Source organism: Molossus molossus, unplaced genomic scaffold (assembly GCF_014108415.1).
Source record: "Molossus molossus isolate mMolMol1 unplaced genomic scaffold, mMolMol1.p scaffold_m16_p_18, whole genome shotgun sequence".
Taxonomy (NCBI): Eukaryota; Metazoa; Chordata; class Mammalia; order Chiroptera; family Molossidae; genus Molossus; species Molossus molossus.
In genome coordinates, this window is record NW_023425353.1 from 66335690 (window position 1) to 66351578 (window position 15889).

General features: G+C 55.3%; 1 protein-coding gene across 3 annotated transcripts in view; it reads right to left on the reverse strand.

Moving 5' to 3' along the window:
• The window catches only part of ITPR1 (inositol 1,4,5-trisphosphate receptor type 1), a 257806-nt gene that overhangs the window by 161173 nt on the left and 80744 nt on the right, over nt 1-15889 (reverse strand). For all 3 annotated transcript variants that reach the window (XM_036266062.1, XM_036266061.1, XM_036266060.1), the window contains exon 5: nt 380-495. In XM_036266062.1, the coding sequence (XP_036121955.1) occupies nt 380-495 (116 nt within the window). The remainder of the gene's footprint in view (nt 1-379; nt 496-15889) is intronic.

A 15889-nucleotide genomic window follows, 5' to 3' on the forward strand; every position in this document is an offset into this window, starting at 1 on the left:
GGGGAAGGCCTCACGGAGACGAGATTTTAACTGGGGTGCACAGGAGGCTCAGGAAGAGAAAGGGGCCAGCGGAGCAGACGGAAAGGTCGCAAGGCTGTTGGAGTCTGGGGCCCGGGAGGTTGGACGGAGAGCAGGAAGGGCCAGCGCCGCCGCCCCGGAGGGAGGAAGTCAGGGCCGCACTCCAGGTGCACGGCAGGAGTCTGCGCGTGTTCACACTGGACGGCACGCTCCCTGGGGTGGCGGCCGGGCCTTCCGTCACACCCGGAGCACATGACGCTGGTGACCAGCACCCACCTCTCCTGAGGGCCAGCGAGGACCAGCTCCTGGGACCCCTTTCCCACAGGACACAGGAAAGCCGGTGCCCGCGCTGGGTACGTACGTGCAGCTTGTTGAGCAGCACAGCGTCGGTGGTGCTGTTGGCGCCGGGCTTGGCCGCTTTCCAGAACTGCTTCTGGGCAGAGTAGCGGTTCATGGGGCAGAGTCTGAAGAGGCAGTCTAGGAGAGAGACAGACAGACAAGCTTGTTATCGACAGAGCACGAGCACCGGGCCAGGGGACTGTCCCCTGCAACTTACAGACGGCGCCATCAAGTGCATGTGCGCATATGACAAGGCACAAGGCCCTTCGCCGCCCTCCCCTTGGACCCTTTGTTCCAGCACCGCACGTGAGGTCACAGAGGAGGAGACGCAGGCTTTCAGAGACAGAGTCTGTCGGCACGAAGCCGCTGAGTGGCAGGGCTAGGACTCGGTGCATCTCCAGGGCGCTCACCGCTGCCCACAGCGGTCTCCTCTCCTTTCCACGGGCAGAGGAGAGGACAGACACTCCCCTGCGCAACCACACACAAGCATTTTCCACATGCAAACCCCTCTCTCCAATCCAAGCGCACTGAGAAGAATACTGGAGAAGCTTCTCTGGAGGACCCGCTGGGCAGAGGTCTCCAGGTTGTGGACAAGATGATTCTCTGGGGGCAGAAAGAAAATATCTGGACTTGACTCTCCCAAGTCATGTCATGTCCCTTGGGCTCGGCGCATTGTGGCGACTTCCCTTAAGGGACACCTGGGCACGTGTGACCCTTTACACGGTCCTCCACAGAAGCAACTCTAGCAAAATGGACTAGTGGCTGCAAAGTCATCCAGATGTGAGAAATAATAAACCCACTGAAAATATTGTCTCTAATGATGACCCTAAAGCACCTGTGTGGGTTAAGCCATTAATGAGATGTGACAATCCCAAGGAACAGGGCACGAAGTCACTGTTCAGTCTTAACATTTCCCATCAACGTCTATTTTTCTGCTTGTCTTTACAATGTATATAATGTATCAGGACAAGAATACTACGTATCTAGTAATGCGTATAGAACGTTTAAGCATGCATACACATAGTTTAGAAGTATAGTTGCCGATTTTTAAAAATGGAAATAGGGCATCAGAAGAGTTTAGAAATAACGCTCTTTAATCAAACTAATATCGGACACTCTCCGAAATGTGCACAGGTTGACAAATGGGGTTTTCGCACGGTAAATGCTTATAGAGTAAAATGAATACATTAGGAAGAAACTCTCAAATGTGAAACGTTGAGCCCGGAAAGCAGATTAGCATCAGCGCTCAGGACAAGTAGACACGGACTCTTATCTGTTCCTCACCCAGATTCTCTCGAGGACCCTGGACAGGCGAACACCTGGTTCCTCGTAGCCAAACACTGACCCCTGAGTAATAAAAGCTTGACTGCCATGGAGCACACAGACGCCAGGCTCCCCTCCAAGTCAGGTGCCCTTCCTCCAGTGGGGAGCACATTCTTACCAAGTATAGTCCTGCACAAATAATTGACGTTGTTCAGGAAAAAAACTGTGTGATTGTAGAACTAACAAGTACTTTTCCCCCGTCTATAATCTCCTTCTACCTGGTCACAAGCAGTCACATGACCACTGATGCCCGTCTGTCAAGAACCATCTCTGCGAGTAGTTACTCGAGCCCACGGCAGACACCGTCTAGGTCTCCCGAGAACAAATGACAGAGCAGGAAACCTACTGAAAACAGGCTGTTCTCCCCACCTCTCATGGAAGCCACAGGTCACTGTCATTTACTGTATCGGTGGTGACTTAATGCAACATTGAGAGACATGACTTCCTCTGCAGTTGGAAACACGAGAACGCCCCACCACCCCGCAAACAATCACATGCAACCATGAGATGACTGGCCGGCGTCTAGTGTCCTCTCAGACACAGGGCGGAGGGCGGCACCTGGGCTGGGCAATGGGGACTTCCTTGATGATCACATGACTTTAAAAAGCATTCGAAACATGTAAGTCACCAGTACTAACACTGACACAGGATTTCCTTTGCGGACCGAATGGAATCACAATTTCAAATGTGATCGATAAGAAGACATGGAGAGCGCAACAGTCTATTCTCCCCTCGCACACACTGCATACGAGGCAGCTGCGCGGGACACATTCCAAAATCACACTGGATCGAAGCGGATCTTGGGAAGCATCAGGCTGGGTCCGTCATGCCCAGGGACTCAATGCCACAGGAAGTCGCACCCTGTGCCGGCTCACGGTACTGCCGCGTCAAGCACCCCACTGAACACACAAATGGTCCACAACACGGGCTCCGAACCGCCGACACCTTGACGTTCACCCGGCCAGGCCGTGCTCTCACTTCCACGCCAACTACACTCCTGGGCCACACAGAGCACTGCCTTGGACGAAGCGTCTTCACAACCAGCGTCTACGTAAACACAAGAGGTGCTGACACACCCCTGTCAGAACCACACTAGCCTTGCTGATTTCGTCCCATCTTCCCAGTTGCTTAGCAACTGATTCAAAGTGGAAAATAAATTAAGCCATTCAAATGTGATGGTAAAGTCACCTTCCGAAATTCTGCAATTCAGCAGCTCCGGATCGCCCTTTGCCACTTGGATGGCACAGCAGGGCAACATTCAAGTTCTGCCGGGCCCTCGGACTGTGCCGAGTCCAGAAACACACGAACACAGGCTCGGTGAAGACTGCATGCTGCCTGTCTGGGGGCGGGGGTATGTGTGTGCCCATGTGTAAGTGTGCGTATACACACACACACTGTGGTTTGATCTCACTCCAAAGAAATGTCACAAAGAATATCCTACGACAAGTGTTATTTTAGGTCTCTGAAGAATAAACTAAGCTTTCAGAAAATCTTCTTGGCACATCCCTGAGCTGTAGCAGCACCGCCCCGGCCACCACAGGAGAGGCCAGTGGAGAGAGGGTTCTGGTCAGTCGTCAAAGGGCCGTGGACGGTGATGTCCGTGGTTCAAAGGCGCTCCAGGATGTGATGGAGAGAGAGAGTGTGTGCGAGGGGAAGGATGTTTAGCAGACGTGTTAACTAAGAAACGGGCACAGAGGGGCCACAGGGGTGCACGGGCCCTCCGCTGTCGTCCCAAGTCAGGTCCAGAGGCTGCAGGCAGAGCAGCTGAAAGACCACACAGGCCTGCACCCCTCCGGGAAGTGCAGCCCGAGCGGGTAAGGACCCAGGGCAGAGACGCTGGTCTGTTTCATGTGCTCCGGAACCCGGCTGCAATGCTCATTCACGGGCTGTGATCCCGGGGCTCCAGGATCCACACCGACACGGTGAGGCCAGGGTGGGGTGGCGGCACCTCACTGCGTCTGACAGGAAAGGAGAGCTGGAGGGGGAGGGGGGCTGGAGTAGCAGGGGGCCACCTGGGGGGAGTGCGGGGGAGCCGCCACAGGGCCTTCAGCAGAGAACCAGGTCGGCCCAGGTTCCTAGGGAGCTTTCTCCTTGGCGATGGTGTCTGCAAAGAAAGGGCCGGCGGGAGGGCCGATTCGGGGCACAGGAGTAAAAGTGGAGAATTTCATGTCGCAATGGGCAGTTTCGAAGGCCTATGAAACGTCCCAGCGGCCACGCCGAGCAGGCCGGCCATCGACTGGCGGGTTGAAAGCACAGAGCAGTCAGCTATCTGAGGAGGTGAGGGGGAGGCAGGGAGAAGGAAGGGTGGGGCTGCTGGGAGGAGAGCAGAGCGGGGAAGTCAGCACCGCAAACACAGTGCAGCTCCCATCTGCCACCAGGGAGATCCATCCAAACCCAGGAACACGCTCATCAAGGCTGACAGAAGCCTGGACCTGATGCACAGTCTCATAGGGCGGAATAAAGGCCTTGCCTCTCCTTTTCTATCCCAATCCCTCCACCCTCGAAAAACAACACAAGGAGAACTAAAAACCCAAACCCCAACTCCACCTTCTATGAAGCTCAACTCCATCGTCCCAAGCTGCAGGAGACGCAGAGGGAAGGGGTGGCGGGTGGACCTGCAGACGGCGGCCGGTGAGCGCGTCTGCAGAGGGGGCCGAGGGAAGCAAGCTGACGCGCCTGAGGGACCCGGGGGGCCCCTGTGCGGCGCATGCCACTGCCCACGCGGAGCGGGAGCAACGGGCTCCGGGGGCTGAGGAGGGTGGCGAGGTCCAGCCTGGCAGATCGCCCTGCATCTCCACATGGAGACGCACGGAGGCTTTTGGAGGGGCAGAGGACTCGGTGATGCTACAAAAGAACTAAGCAAATAAAGAAAAGTAGGCCATGACTGACTCCAGGGGAAGCTGCATATTGAAATCTGGTGTGTCTTCAGCTCGGCCGCGCACAGTATTTACATAGTCATAAGAATCGAGACTGAGTATTACTGTAGCCACAAAAAAAAGGCGATGGGACTGCGATGGGAGACGAGCAGAAACAGGAAGGCTCGGGGTGATATTTAAAACAGATTAACCGGCAGGCGTCAGGAGACCGTGTCCTTTGGAGCCTCCACACGGGAACACTGTGCGCCGCAGCCGCCGGGAGGCGGGAAGGCTGGAGCGTCAGACCCGGCGGCGGTTTTCACCCGGCTCTGCGTCGATGTGTGACCTTTGCTCTTGAGATGAGGGTCACGTGACCTAAAATTGACCGTTTGAAAGGGGACGATTCATGGCGGTTGGTGCATTCACAGTGTCGTGCGAACACCATCGCTGTGTGTCTCCGAAGCATTTCCATCACCCCGAAGGAAGCTGGTATCGAGGAGGCAGTTCACCCCGCAACCTCCGATAGTTCACTGTTATTTCTTTATTTTTAAAATCCTCACCCGAGGATATTTTTCCATTTATCTTCAGATAGACTGGGGGGGGGGGCGGGATATCAATGTGAGAGAGACACATGGATTGGTTGCCTCCCCCAAGACCCTAACCAGGGCCGGGGACCGAACTACAACAGAGATACGTGCCTTTGACCAGAATCGAACCCACGACTCTTTGGTCCACAGGCCGACACTCTAACCGCTGTGCCAAACTGGCCAGGGCAATATTTTACTTTTAAAGGATGTGCACATTATCAGTGAAGATGTTTAACTTTTTTTTTTTTATTCTCACTTGAGGACATTTTTGCATTTTATCTTCCACCAGAGCAGGAGGGAGAGAGGGAGGAAGAGGGAGAGAGGGAAGAAGAGGGAGAGAAAAACATCGATGTGAGAAAGACACAACGTGTGGCTGCCACCCACACGGGGTGGGGGAGAAACTGCAACCGAGGCACGTGCCCTTAGCGGGAACCAAACCCGGGACTCTCTGGTCCATGGGCCGATGCTCTAACCACTGAACCAAACCAGCCAGGGCAAAGATGCTTAACTTTTTAAAAGGGCCTTTTTGCACTCAATCGCTGTTCAGATGTTACTGAACTGTCCCTTTCAACCAGAGGGACAAAGGCGACGAGCTGGATGACACCCAGGACCAGTGGGGCTGTGGGAAGCTTTCTGCAGGGTCGGTGGGTGGCACACAGGCTGGTGAGTCCAGTTAAGGTGGCACATGACCTGTCACGTGTGACCCAGCCTCCTGCCAGTGGGCACATGTGGCAGGAGGCGGTGTGAGGGAGCAGCAGGGGGCACACTGCTCTCAGCACACAGCTGCACTCACGGGTCACGAGTGGTCATCAGCCACAGCCACCACGACGCCGAGGAGCCAGGAGCGAGCTGAGCGCCCGGCGAGAAGCGAGGCTGCCGGGGGCCTCGCCAAGCCCTGCCGCGCCCGCCCTCAGGAGGCCACGACCCTGGCCAAGCGCGGTCCCTGCACTCAGACTGAGCTCTGCGAACCCGCCCAGAGACCAGGCAGCGGGCTCCCCTTTCAGCTCTCCACTCACCAGAACACACGAATGCAGCTTCATACAGGGATGAACCAAGGGGAGAATTGCACGAGCTACAATTATGAAAAATTTAAGTGTTAATTGTTCGTATCTGGCCTTCTTTTGAAAAGGACAAGAGACAGCAGAATAACAATTTCAGAGGGAACAGACAATATAATTAACAGAGAAGGGGGGCTCTTCGTTCCCTACCAGAGCTCAGCGCTAAAAGAGTCATGAAGCGGGCCGACGCGGTCCGCAGTGGACACGGGCCGCAGTGGAAGGACCCCCGAAACCTCCTGGACTGGAAGATTCACAAGGGCTGCCTGCCCCGTGGTTCGGCCAGACGAGGCCGAGGACTAACTGCTGCGTCCCCGGGGCGAGGGGCGCTAAAATGGCAGCTCGCGCAGGGAACCTGCTCCATTCCCATCAGAGCCTCCCGTGAACCGTGAGCTCCACGTGGCCATGTCTGTGGCATGTTAATCCCGGTGCCCAAGCCTGACAGGAGCCCTTTGAGCTCAGTGACGTTTTCCAACTGGGACACAGATAAACCTTCCACTCCCTGTCTGCACAAACACACAGATGTTATTAAGGGACAAAGGACAACTAGGTCATTTTTCCCAATTAAGCAAGGAGATGCCTGTCCTGGGTAGGAAACTCCGAACAGGTGCTGTTTAAGGGAACACACTTACAACGGGGGGAATAAACCCCAGAGGCGTGTGCACGGGACGGAGCATACGGACCTGCGTCCTGCCACACATCGCGCCGAGACCAGGGCGGCGGCGGCCCACTGACGTAGGAGAACACGGACGCCAGGGCCGTGAGCTGTCTAAGGAGCGAACACACTGCTACACACGTGTATCAAGTGAGCGTGTGCACACCTTGCACTGGAACAGGTACACGTAGAAGGCATCAGCTAAAAACACTGAAAGAAGGGAACTTGAGGACTGACGACACCCAGGCTGGGGTCCCTTCCTTGTGGCAGGACCGTCGCCCACAAACACAGGAATACACTGGAAATGCAGCTAGAAACTCCCTTTTTCACCTACTTTAGCTCTGCCCACTACATGTCTACCTACCTATTGCAGAGATTACTGAGTATGGACCAGCTCTACCCCAGAGACGGACAGGACACATCAGTTGGAAAGGCCAGGCCTCCTCCCGGGACGGGAAGAGGGGCCCGAAGCGCTTCCGGGGCAGGCAGAGCAGAACGTGGGCGTGGTGGCGGCCCCGGCCCCGCACAGCCGGATGCAAAGGCCAAGTGCCAGCTAAGGGCTGCTCCTGGCAGCGGAGCCGATGTCCAGGGACAACGGGGACAGTGTGTCCATGCGGGGTGACGGTCACTGGGACAGAGGTGGCACCCTTGCAAAGGGCTCTAAGCAAGAACCTGCCAGAGCCTGGTGCCCGCCTGAGGCTGTGAGCAATGCCTCATTCTCTGGTGGTTTCCTCTCTGGCTCACATTAGTCAGTTTCTATTGTTTGCCACCAAGGGTCCTAGCTGACGTGTCGTGGGATAAACACACGGCGCTGTTGGCCCAGGAAATAAGGGCTCACCATCATCAAGAGAATGCCCAGAACACAGACGATGGGCGATCTGCAAACCCGTCTCCCACCCTGGCCAGGCTCTCTGTGTTCGCACAAATGGATGCTCGGGGGGAACCGCGGGGCCGCGACGGGAGGGAGCATGTGGGAACACACACTGGACAACAGGTGGCTCCAGGAAGCCCGGCGAGCAAGCACGGACCTGGACGAGGCTCTGCAACCTGCTGGCTGGGTTTGCAGCTCAGCGCTACCCCCCGTTAGATGACCTTGGGGAAACAATCATCTCCACGAACCTATAAAAGGGCGAGAACCACGGGGCTCACTCACTCACTAAAAGATGAAGTACTCGACCTGAGCGCTTAACAGATCCCAGCAGAGTCAGCGCTTAGGAAACACAAGCCACCGAGCCCGAACGTGAACAAATGAGGTAGTCATGCCGCCCGGGGCGCTGGCCCCTGCAATCGGAAACAGTTTCTCCCCCGGCAGCCTGGTGGGTTTCACAGGCGGCATTCTGCGCGACAGACGCCGGGAAGAAAGGAGTCCGGTTACACTGAGTGAAGGCATTTACATGCATTCGGGAACAGGCAAGGCGGAGCTACGGACGCTCAGAGTACTGGGGTTACCCTGGCTGGGGCAGAGGCCCTGGGAAGGGGCACTCTCTAGGGTGCTGGGCACGTTCTCCATCTGGGTGGGGGGCATGCAGGTATTATGTGTGTGAAACTTCACTGCGCTGTGCATTTAAGACTGTGCGTGTAGCCCTGGCCTGTTTGGCTCAGCGGTTAGAGCGTCAGCCCGTGGACTAGAGAGACCTGGGTTCGGTTCCCGCTAAGGGCACGTACCTCGGTTGCAGTTTGTCTCCGGCCCTGGCTGGGGTCGTGTGGGTGGCAGCCACTCCATGCCCCTCTCTCACACCAATGTTTCTTTCTCTCTTTCTCCCTCCTGCTCTATCTGAAGATAAATGCAAAAATGTCCTTGGGTGAGGATTAAAAAAAAAAAAAAGCTTGTGCGTGTACTTATTTTATTGAGGTAATACACACTCACTCACATACAGTACACGCGTGTGAGTGTGTGTGCGATGACTCCACAAAAGATGGAAACGAGGCGGGCAGCAGCTTGCGCACAGGGAGGAGGAGGAGCCAAATGTTCCCTCGCGTGAAGGTGGGCGGCGTCTGAGTCTACCGCTGGGAAAACATGCTTTGTTCGGTCAGGGCTGGGCCGGGCGTCTGCGATGGAGAGGGGAAAGGGGACAGACAGGCCAGATGACATCACTGACTCCCCGAATGGCCTGGGCTGTTTGCATTGTGTCCGCAGGATGCCAGGCCCAAGGCCTAATGCCCAGAGGGCCTGTGACCCGAGGCGGCTGTCCCCACCACGTCCCTGCTCTATCCAAGTCGCTTTACATTATTAATAGGCAGCAGTGAGAAATGTAGTCTGTAATGAAATGCTATGTCTGACATATGCTTCGAACTGAGATTAGCCGTGAGTGCATGATCGTTAGAGGTGCCTGGAGGGTCTTTACACTATTATTCTCTTGACTTGTAAATAGCCTTCAATTCTTATAAAAGAAGAAGTCTTTAAAATCACCTACGATATAATCAAACAAGTGTTCATCAAGTGCAAAACAAGTTATTTTTCTTTAAGTCCTAATTAGAAAGACAGATAAAAAGAAAAAGACCAACTACACAGGTAACCTGGTCTACTGTGCCGGTCTCCTTGCAAACCAGTATATTCTGGAAGAGAGGAAACAGCTGGATGGACTTGTCCAGTAACAAATGCACTCTTCGGCCCTGGCCGGTTTGGCTCAGCGGTTGGAGCACTGGCCCTCGGACCACAGGGTCGTGGGTTCGATTCTGGTCAGGGGCATGCACCTGGACTGCAGGTCCACTCCCCGGCCCTGGTTGAGGTCGTGTGGGAGGCAACCCGTCAATGTGTCTCTCACACCGACGCTGCTCTCTCCCTTCCCCTCTCTGGTCAGCACAGGACCGTCCCCCTCAGCACCTGTCAGTGCTGAGGCTCATGGCACGTCCCTGGGCAGAGCCCCCGTGTCCCGGAATGCCAGCTCGTGGGCCCTTCCGAGAACACGGCGTGTCTCCCCCAGGACACGCAGCAGGGCTGGGGACAGCTGGTCGGGAAGGGGTCACATGTGATGTCCATCCCAGGACCCTCCTGGGAAACCCTCTTCCCATCAGATACCATTCAGCAGAGGAAACACGGGCCACTTCTCCGGAAGAAATGTGATTTCTCCTTCATTCAACAAACATTATCAAGCACTTGTGCTCTAGGGATTAAAAGAAAAGAAGGCAGTAAAACCTGGCCCTGCGTGTCCTCAGAGGATGGGGGGGGGGGCCGGGCGCGGCCGAGGCCCTGACCCACCGTGGGAGCCAGACTCCATCCGAGACCTGCCCCCAGCCAGTGGGCAGGGCAGCAGGGGCTCAGTATCCCCCGTCCTGGGATGTCCCAACCAGCCCCCACCAAGCAGGAGCTGGGCCACTACCTCAACACCATTGTGCCGTTTTGCACAGGAAGTAAACCCTCAATGGACAGATTCCACCCCGATACCCTTTCACAGACCCTCAGCCACCAAAAAGGAATGAATGAAACTAACCAGCAGTCACTCAAACACGGCTGAATATTTAGCTAAAGCAAGAGAAAAGTCGCTTTAATTTATTTCATGACCTTAACTTACACTTCACGTTTATCCCAGCGAACACACCCGGCCTCCGTCAACAGCCCTGTGAAACCTCTCTCAAGGACGATGGCGGTCCGGTTCTCTCTCTCCCCCAGAACACCCCCCTGCAAGACAACACATCCCCACCCTGGCATCCTCTGTGCCCTGACCCCTCCCACCTCCCAACTCTGCCAAGGCCCCAAATACAGGTCCTGAGTCCCATTCAGCCCTTGGTTCCAGAGGGCCCGGCCAGCCCACAGCCTCCAAGCCCGTGTCAGTGCAGGAAATGTACCTCCCACCCAGCAGGGGTCCTCAGCCTCCTAAACCTGTCCTCTGAGAAGGCTGCATCTTATTTCCTCTCCCTCTTACCGCCCCCCACTTGTTTCTTAGCCAGTCTTATTATCACGTTTTTTTTTTTAATCCTCACCTGAGGACATTTTTTTTCCATTTTTTGTTCAGGTAGAGTGGGAGGGAGAGAGAGGAAGAGAGAGAGAGAGAAACATTGACATGAAAGGGACACATGGAGTGGCTGTCACCCATACAACCCAACCAGGGCCGGGGACAAACTGTAACCGAGGTACGTGCCCTTAGCAGGAACCGAACCCGGGTCTCTCTGGACCGCAGGCCGACGCTCTAACCGCTGAGCCAAACCGGCAGGGCTGATCACATGTTTTGTAACCAGCAAGCTTGAATATGTTTTACATGCAGCCATGTTTTCACTGAGCCAGCGTTCTTAGAGGGTATAATTCAGCAATGTTTTTAGACAACTCAGGGTGGGTGTTACATTCAGCACTGTGGGATTCCGGAATATCTGCATCGTCCCCAACAAAACCTCGCACCCTCAGCAGACATGCCCCTTCTCCCCTCCGCTCAGCACCTAACGACGGCTCATCTACTTCCTGTCTCTGGATTCCGGATGTTTCCCATTTCGCATCATGTTTGGAAGGTTTGTCCATACTGTGGCCTGTGTCCGTATTTCATTCCTTTTCATGGCTAAGTAATATTCCACGGTGTGGCCAGACGACATTTTATTTATCCGCTCATCAGCTGATGGACATCTGAGTTGTTTCCACTTTTCAGCTACTATAAACAACACAGCTATGGACATCCATGTACGGCTTCTACACATACATGGTTCGAGTCTCAGGGAGGTATCGAGGGGCAGAACTGCTACGTCACATGGTGACTGTTTCCAGCTCCTGAAACCTGCCCAACTGTCTTCCAAAGTGGCTGCATAGTGTGACAGCCCAGCGGCAGGAGGGTCCCCCCCCCACATCCGCATCAACACTCCTGTCGCCCACCTTTCTGCCGCCAGGCAGCCCTCTGCGGTCTCACCATGTTTCCATTTGCCCATTTCGCTCACGACCAACGATACCCAGTCGTGGGCTTATTGGACGTTTGTATGTTTTCTCTGGAGAAATGTCTGTCTGGGTCCTTTGCCTATTTTTAATTTTTTTTTTTTATTGTGGAGTCCGAAGAGCTCTTCATATGCCCCAGATACGAACCCCTTATCTTGTCTCCCTTCCTGTGAGTTGTCTCTTCGCTTTCTTGATACTGTCCTTGGAAGCATGAAGGGTTTTGAGCTTGATAAAGTCCAGTTTATCAAGAAACGATGGCCTGATCCCAGGTCACGAAGATTTTACACCTGTGTTTTCTTCCAGGAGGCCAGTAGTTTTAGCTCTTATATTTAGATCTTGGCTCCGTTTTGCATTAACTTTTATGCGGGGTGAAAGGTCCAGCGTCACTCGTGTGTGTGGAAATCCACTTGTCCCAGCACCACCTGTCAAAAGGACTAGCTTCCATAGTTACTGGTCTTGGAACCCACGTGACAACTCAACGAACCCTTCTCCTCTCAACAGGTGACTGATTAATGTCCACCGACCCTCCTTATCAACAAAAGAAAAAAAGAACTTCTCAACTATAGATTTTTAAAAGCTGTTCTAGAAACTCACCCAGAAAGACCACACGTAGAATCAAGGACATCTGACATGTAAAATTAGCGAAACTTCTCTCCCCGTTAAGCGAGCGTAGCACACGAGAACACCCCGCCCCGCACGGCGCTCCGGCGTGGAAGACGGTGGGGGTGCGCCTGCTCGGCAACCCCAGCTTCTCAGACGCCGGAGGAGGCGCGGAGGCCTCCCACACGGTCTTGGTGACACAGAAGGCAGTGCGAGAGGACGTGCCCGGACCACTGTCCTTTGCTGGTAGAGACTCTTGAAACAATGACTGTGAACCGTGACCCCATATTTGGTGACGGTAGCGTCGACCAAGTTCTCTTCCAGGGATAAACACGACTTGTAACACGGAATAAATGTCCCTGAAGACCACAAAATTATGATGTGGTTTCATGAGCTGTCCCACCCGACCAAGACACTGAGTGAAGCCACACTTATTTCTGTTCCTGTGCCTGATGCCTGGTGTCCCTCTGTGGAACTCGCCTTTGGGGAGCAAATCAGCCTGAGAGGTGCAGCCGTAGGAATGAGCTCGTGCGCCACAATCTTGACCTTCTTCCAAGGAATGTGTCCACCGCCATTAACTTTAAGTTCCCAGAATACCACCCTTCACACCGTGATGTCCACGTGACAAGGGCTAAACAGCCCCAGACTATCATTTGACGTGGAAGGACACAAACACCCGCATATGTGTATTTGACAAATGCCAGGAAAGTGTTCTCAATTTAGAAGCTAAAAATTAAAGCTATTTAAACCCTTCTCAAAAAACACAAACCAGTAAGGTCCGCAGAGATGGGGAGCCTGCTGAGACCCAGCCCGCGGACCTTCAAAGGGCCGTCCGCACGTTCCCCGGCAACGCCACCCACGAGGCCCGGGGCTGGCATCTCCTGAGTCACCCAATCGTTTAAGATCTGGAGGAGACATGAGCAAACCGGATGTAACCAGAGAGATCCCAGGTGCCCGGTGGGTGTCCTCCACGGAAAGGGGGGGCTCGGGGAAGAGAAGGGACGTACACAGACCGTGTCTGAACTGGTACGCTCCGATCCAGGCCAAACCTTTAGCCCGACTTAGGGAAAACATCGTGTGGGCAAAGTTAAAACGGTTTCTTCATCACAAGCTTCAACAGGGCCCTCACTGAAACTCTCACCCTTGGATTTTACTCCTCTGGGCAGACCTGGGTCTCCTGAAACACACCCAGGGAGGCAGGAGGGAGAAGACGTCCGAGTTGTCCGTGAGACTCACGGGTCCCGCTGGAGAGAAATGACCACCATGTGACGCGCACAGAGCAAGTGCGATGTCAGGTCACAGACGGGACTTGCGTCTCTGCAGCTGGAAGAATGGAAGCTCACAGTGCCCTGCTGTCAAGGCCGTGTGGACCTTGGACAGGTGCCAAAAGCTCATGCCATCTGCCCCCACCCCACCACCAAATAAGAGGGTTCGGCGGGGACCAGTCGCAGAACCCCACAGCAGCCGAGCTCCGGCACGGCTCAGCAGCCGGCTGTCCGGACCCGAGTCCTCGAACACACCAGCCCCCAACACACGTCTCCGCGGAAGCCTGCAGAACCGAGCCTGAGGGAGAAGGCCACTGGGTACGTCCGAGTCGGGCCGCACAGCCAGGAATGACCAGCAGGGAGGCCTGCGATGAGCCACAGCCAGACAGAATCACACTGCACCCACGTCAGGAGCTGCAGATAAAATCAACGGGTCCTGCGCCTGCAGCCACACCAGGCGGCTGACCGGACGCAGCTGGCCCTCGCGCCTCGCTAGCTCAGTCCTCACGAGCCTCGGTACCTAGAGGGCCCCCTGCTCCATCCCCTGCCCCCTTCCTCAGTGACGCCAGCCAGCAGTCACCTTTCCAACGGAGACCCCATGCGGCTCGTCTTGTGTGTCTCTAGGCTGTGAGAGCCACAGCTGCAGGGACACCGTCACCCCTACCCAGACGCCCAGCCCCACAGAACCTCGCTCTCTGCTCAGTACTCTGGACACATCACTGACCAGCAGTGGCTTGAATCCAGCGCACACTGCGTGCTGGCCTGTGCCGCGTTTTAAACAAAGCGAGAGCCACCGCCGTTGCCACTATTTGAAAACATGGCGATTTCACACTGAAACCCCCCTCTCCAGCTCTATCAACAGATGGACGAACAAGAGCAGGACTTGGCACCTCTGGGCTCCTACGCGCGTGGTGAGGACCCTCAGAGGGGGCGCGCAGCCGTCTCTGCAGCCCTGGTCCTCGCTGAGCGGTGTGCCCGCAGCTCCACCGTCCTCTCTCAGGCTCGCTGCAGGGAACTAGCCCAGACCCCCTGGTACCCCAACACTGAGCACAGCAGCCGCTAGGAAGCTTCGGACCTTTACTGACCCAGGGAAACGGTACAAGGCGACTTGCTTTAGTGTGGACGACAAACACATTCCTAGCGCCCCGCCCCCGTCAGTCCCCCAGGTGACTTCTGCCTTGTCACAGGCTGGAGTAGTTGCTGGGTTTGAACACGGGACGGCTGTGCAGGTGAAAGGTGACTGTGGAAAGACCCCGCCGCTACTGAGGAGCTCTGAGCCGAAGCAGCTGGGGTTGGAGGGAGAAGGGAGATGCCCACAGGTCAGAACCGAAAGGGTTCCAACCAGGACATGGCAATGAACCCACATAACCCCAAGCTGGGAAGGTGACAGACACGTCACACCTTAACTGTGGCAACGGCCTGAGAAGGGAACACCCACCCGCGACCTTGAAGAACCACGGCCCACCTCTGCCATCCTACACCGGGGTCAGCAGAGCCCGGACATAGCTTTACAGGGACAATGGACCATTACATCACTTGGCCACTTCGTCCGGGATCTGGAACCAAAGACGATGAGATATGGGGCAGTTGTGAACATTATTAAAAATGAGCACTTTAGCCCTGGCCGGTTTGGCTCAGCGGTTGGAGCGTCAGCCTGCGGTCCGGAGAGACCCGGGTTCGGTTCCCGCTAAGGGCACGTACTTCGGTTGCAGTTTGTCCCCGGCCCTGGTTGGTCGTGCGGGTGGCAGCCACTCGATGTGTCCCTTCACGTCGATGTTTCTCTCTCTCTCCCTTCCTCTCTCTCTCCCTCCCACTCTATCTGTACAAAAAAATGGAAAATATCCTCGGGTGAGGATAAAAAAAAAAAAAAAAATGAGCACTTTAAACGCAGAAAAGCAAACTCATGGAAAGGGCTCACCTGTTGGTTCAACCACAAGGCAGACCCTTTACACGCCCTGTGGGGTGTGCTGTCTCAGCTCTTGGCTCAAAGAGCACTTGGCTGCAGAGACTGTCCCCGAGCAGGACCCATCGGGCATCAGAGCACGAAACCCGCAGGCAGGGGATCTGCAGTCAATTTGTAGCTGCATCTTAATTAAGGGGTGGGGGCTGAGCAGGGTGTGCCTGCACAGACTACAGCCGTCACCTATGAATGAGGGTCACCATGGCCCTTCTGATGTCACAAGAGCAGCTGCCCCGGCCACACTGCCAAATTCTCTCAAAGGTTGTCAAGAGTCAACTGACTGACTCTCCGGATGGCACCCTCCCCGAGCCTGCGCCATCTGACGCTCCCCATCACCCTCCCCCCGAGCACTGACTCCCCTGCAATGCCCCTTGGCCATC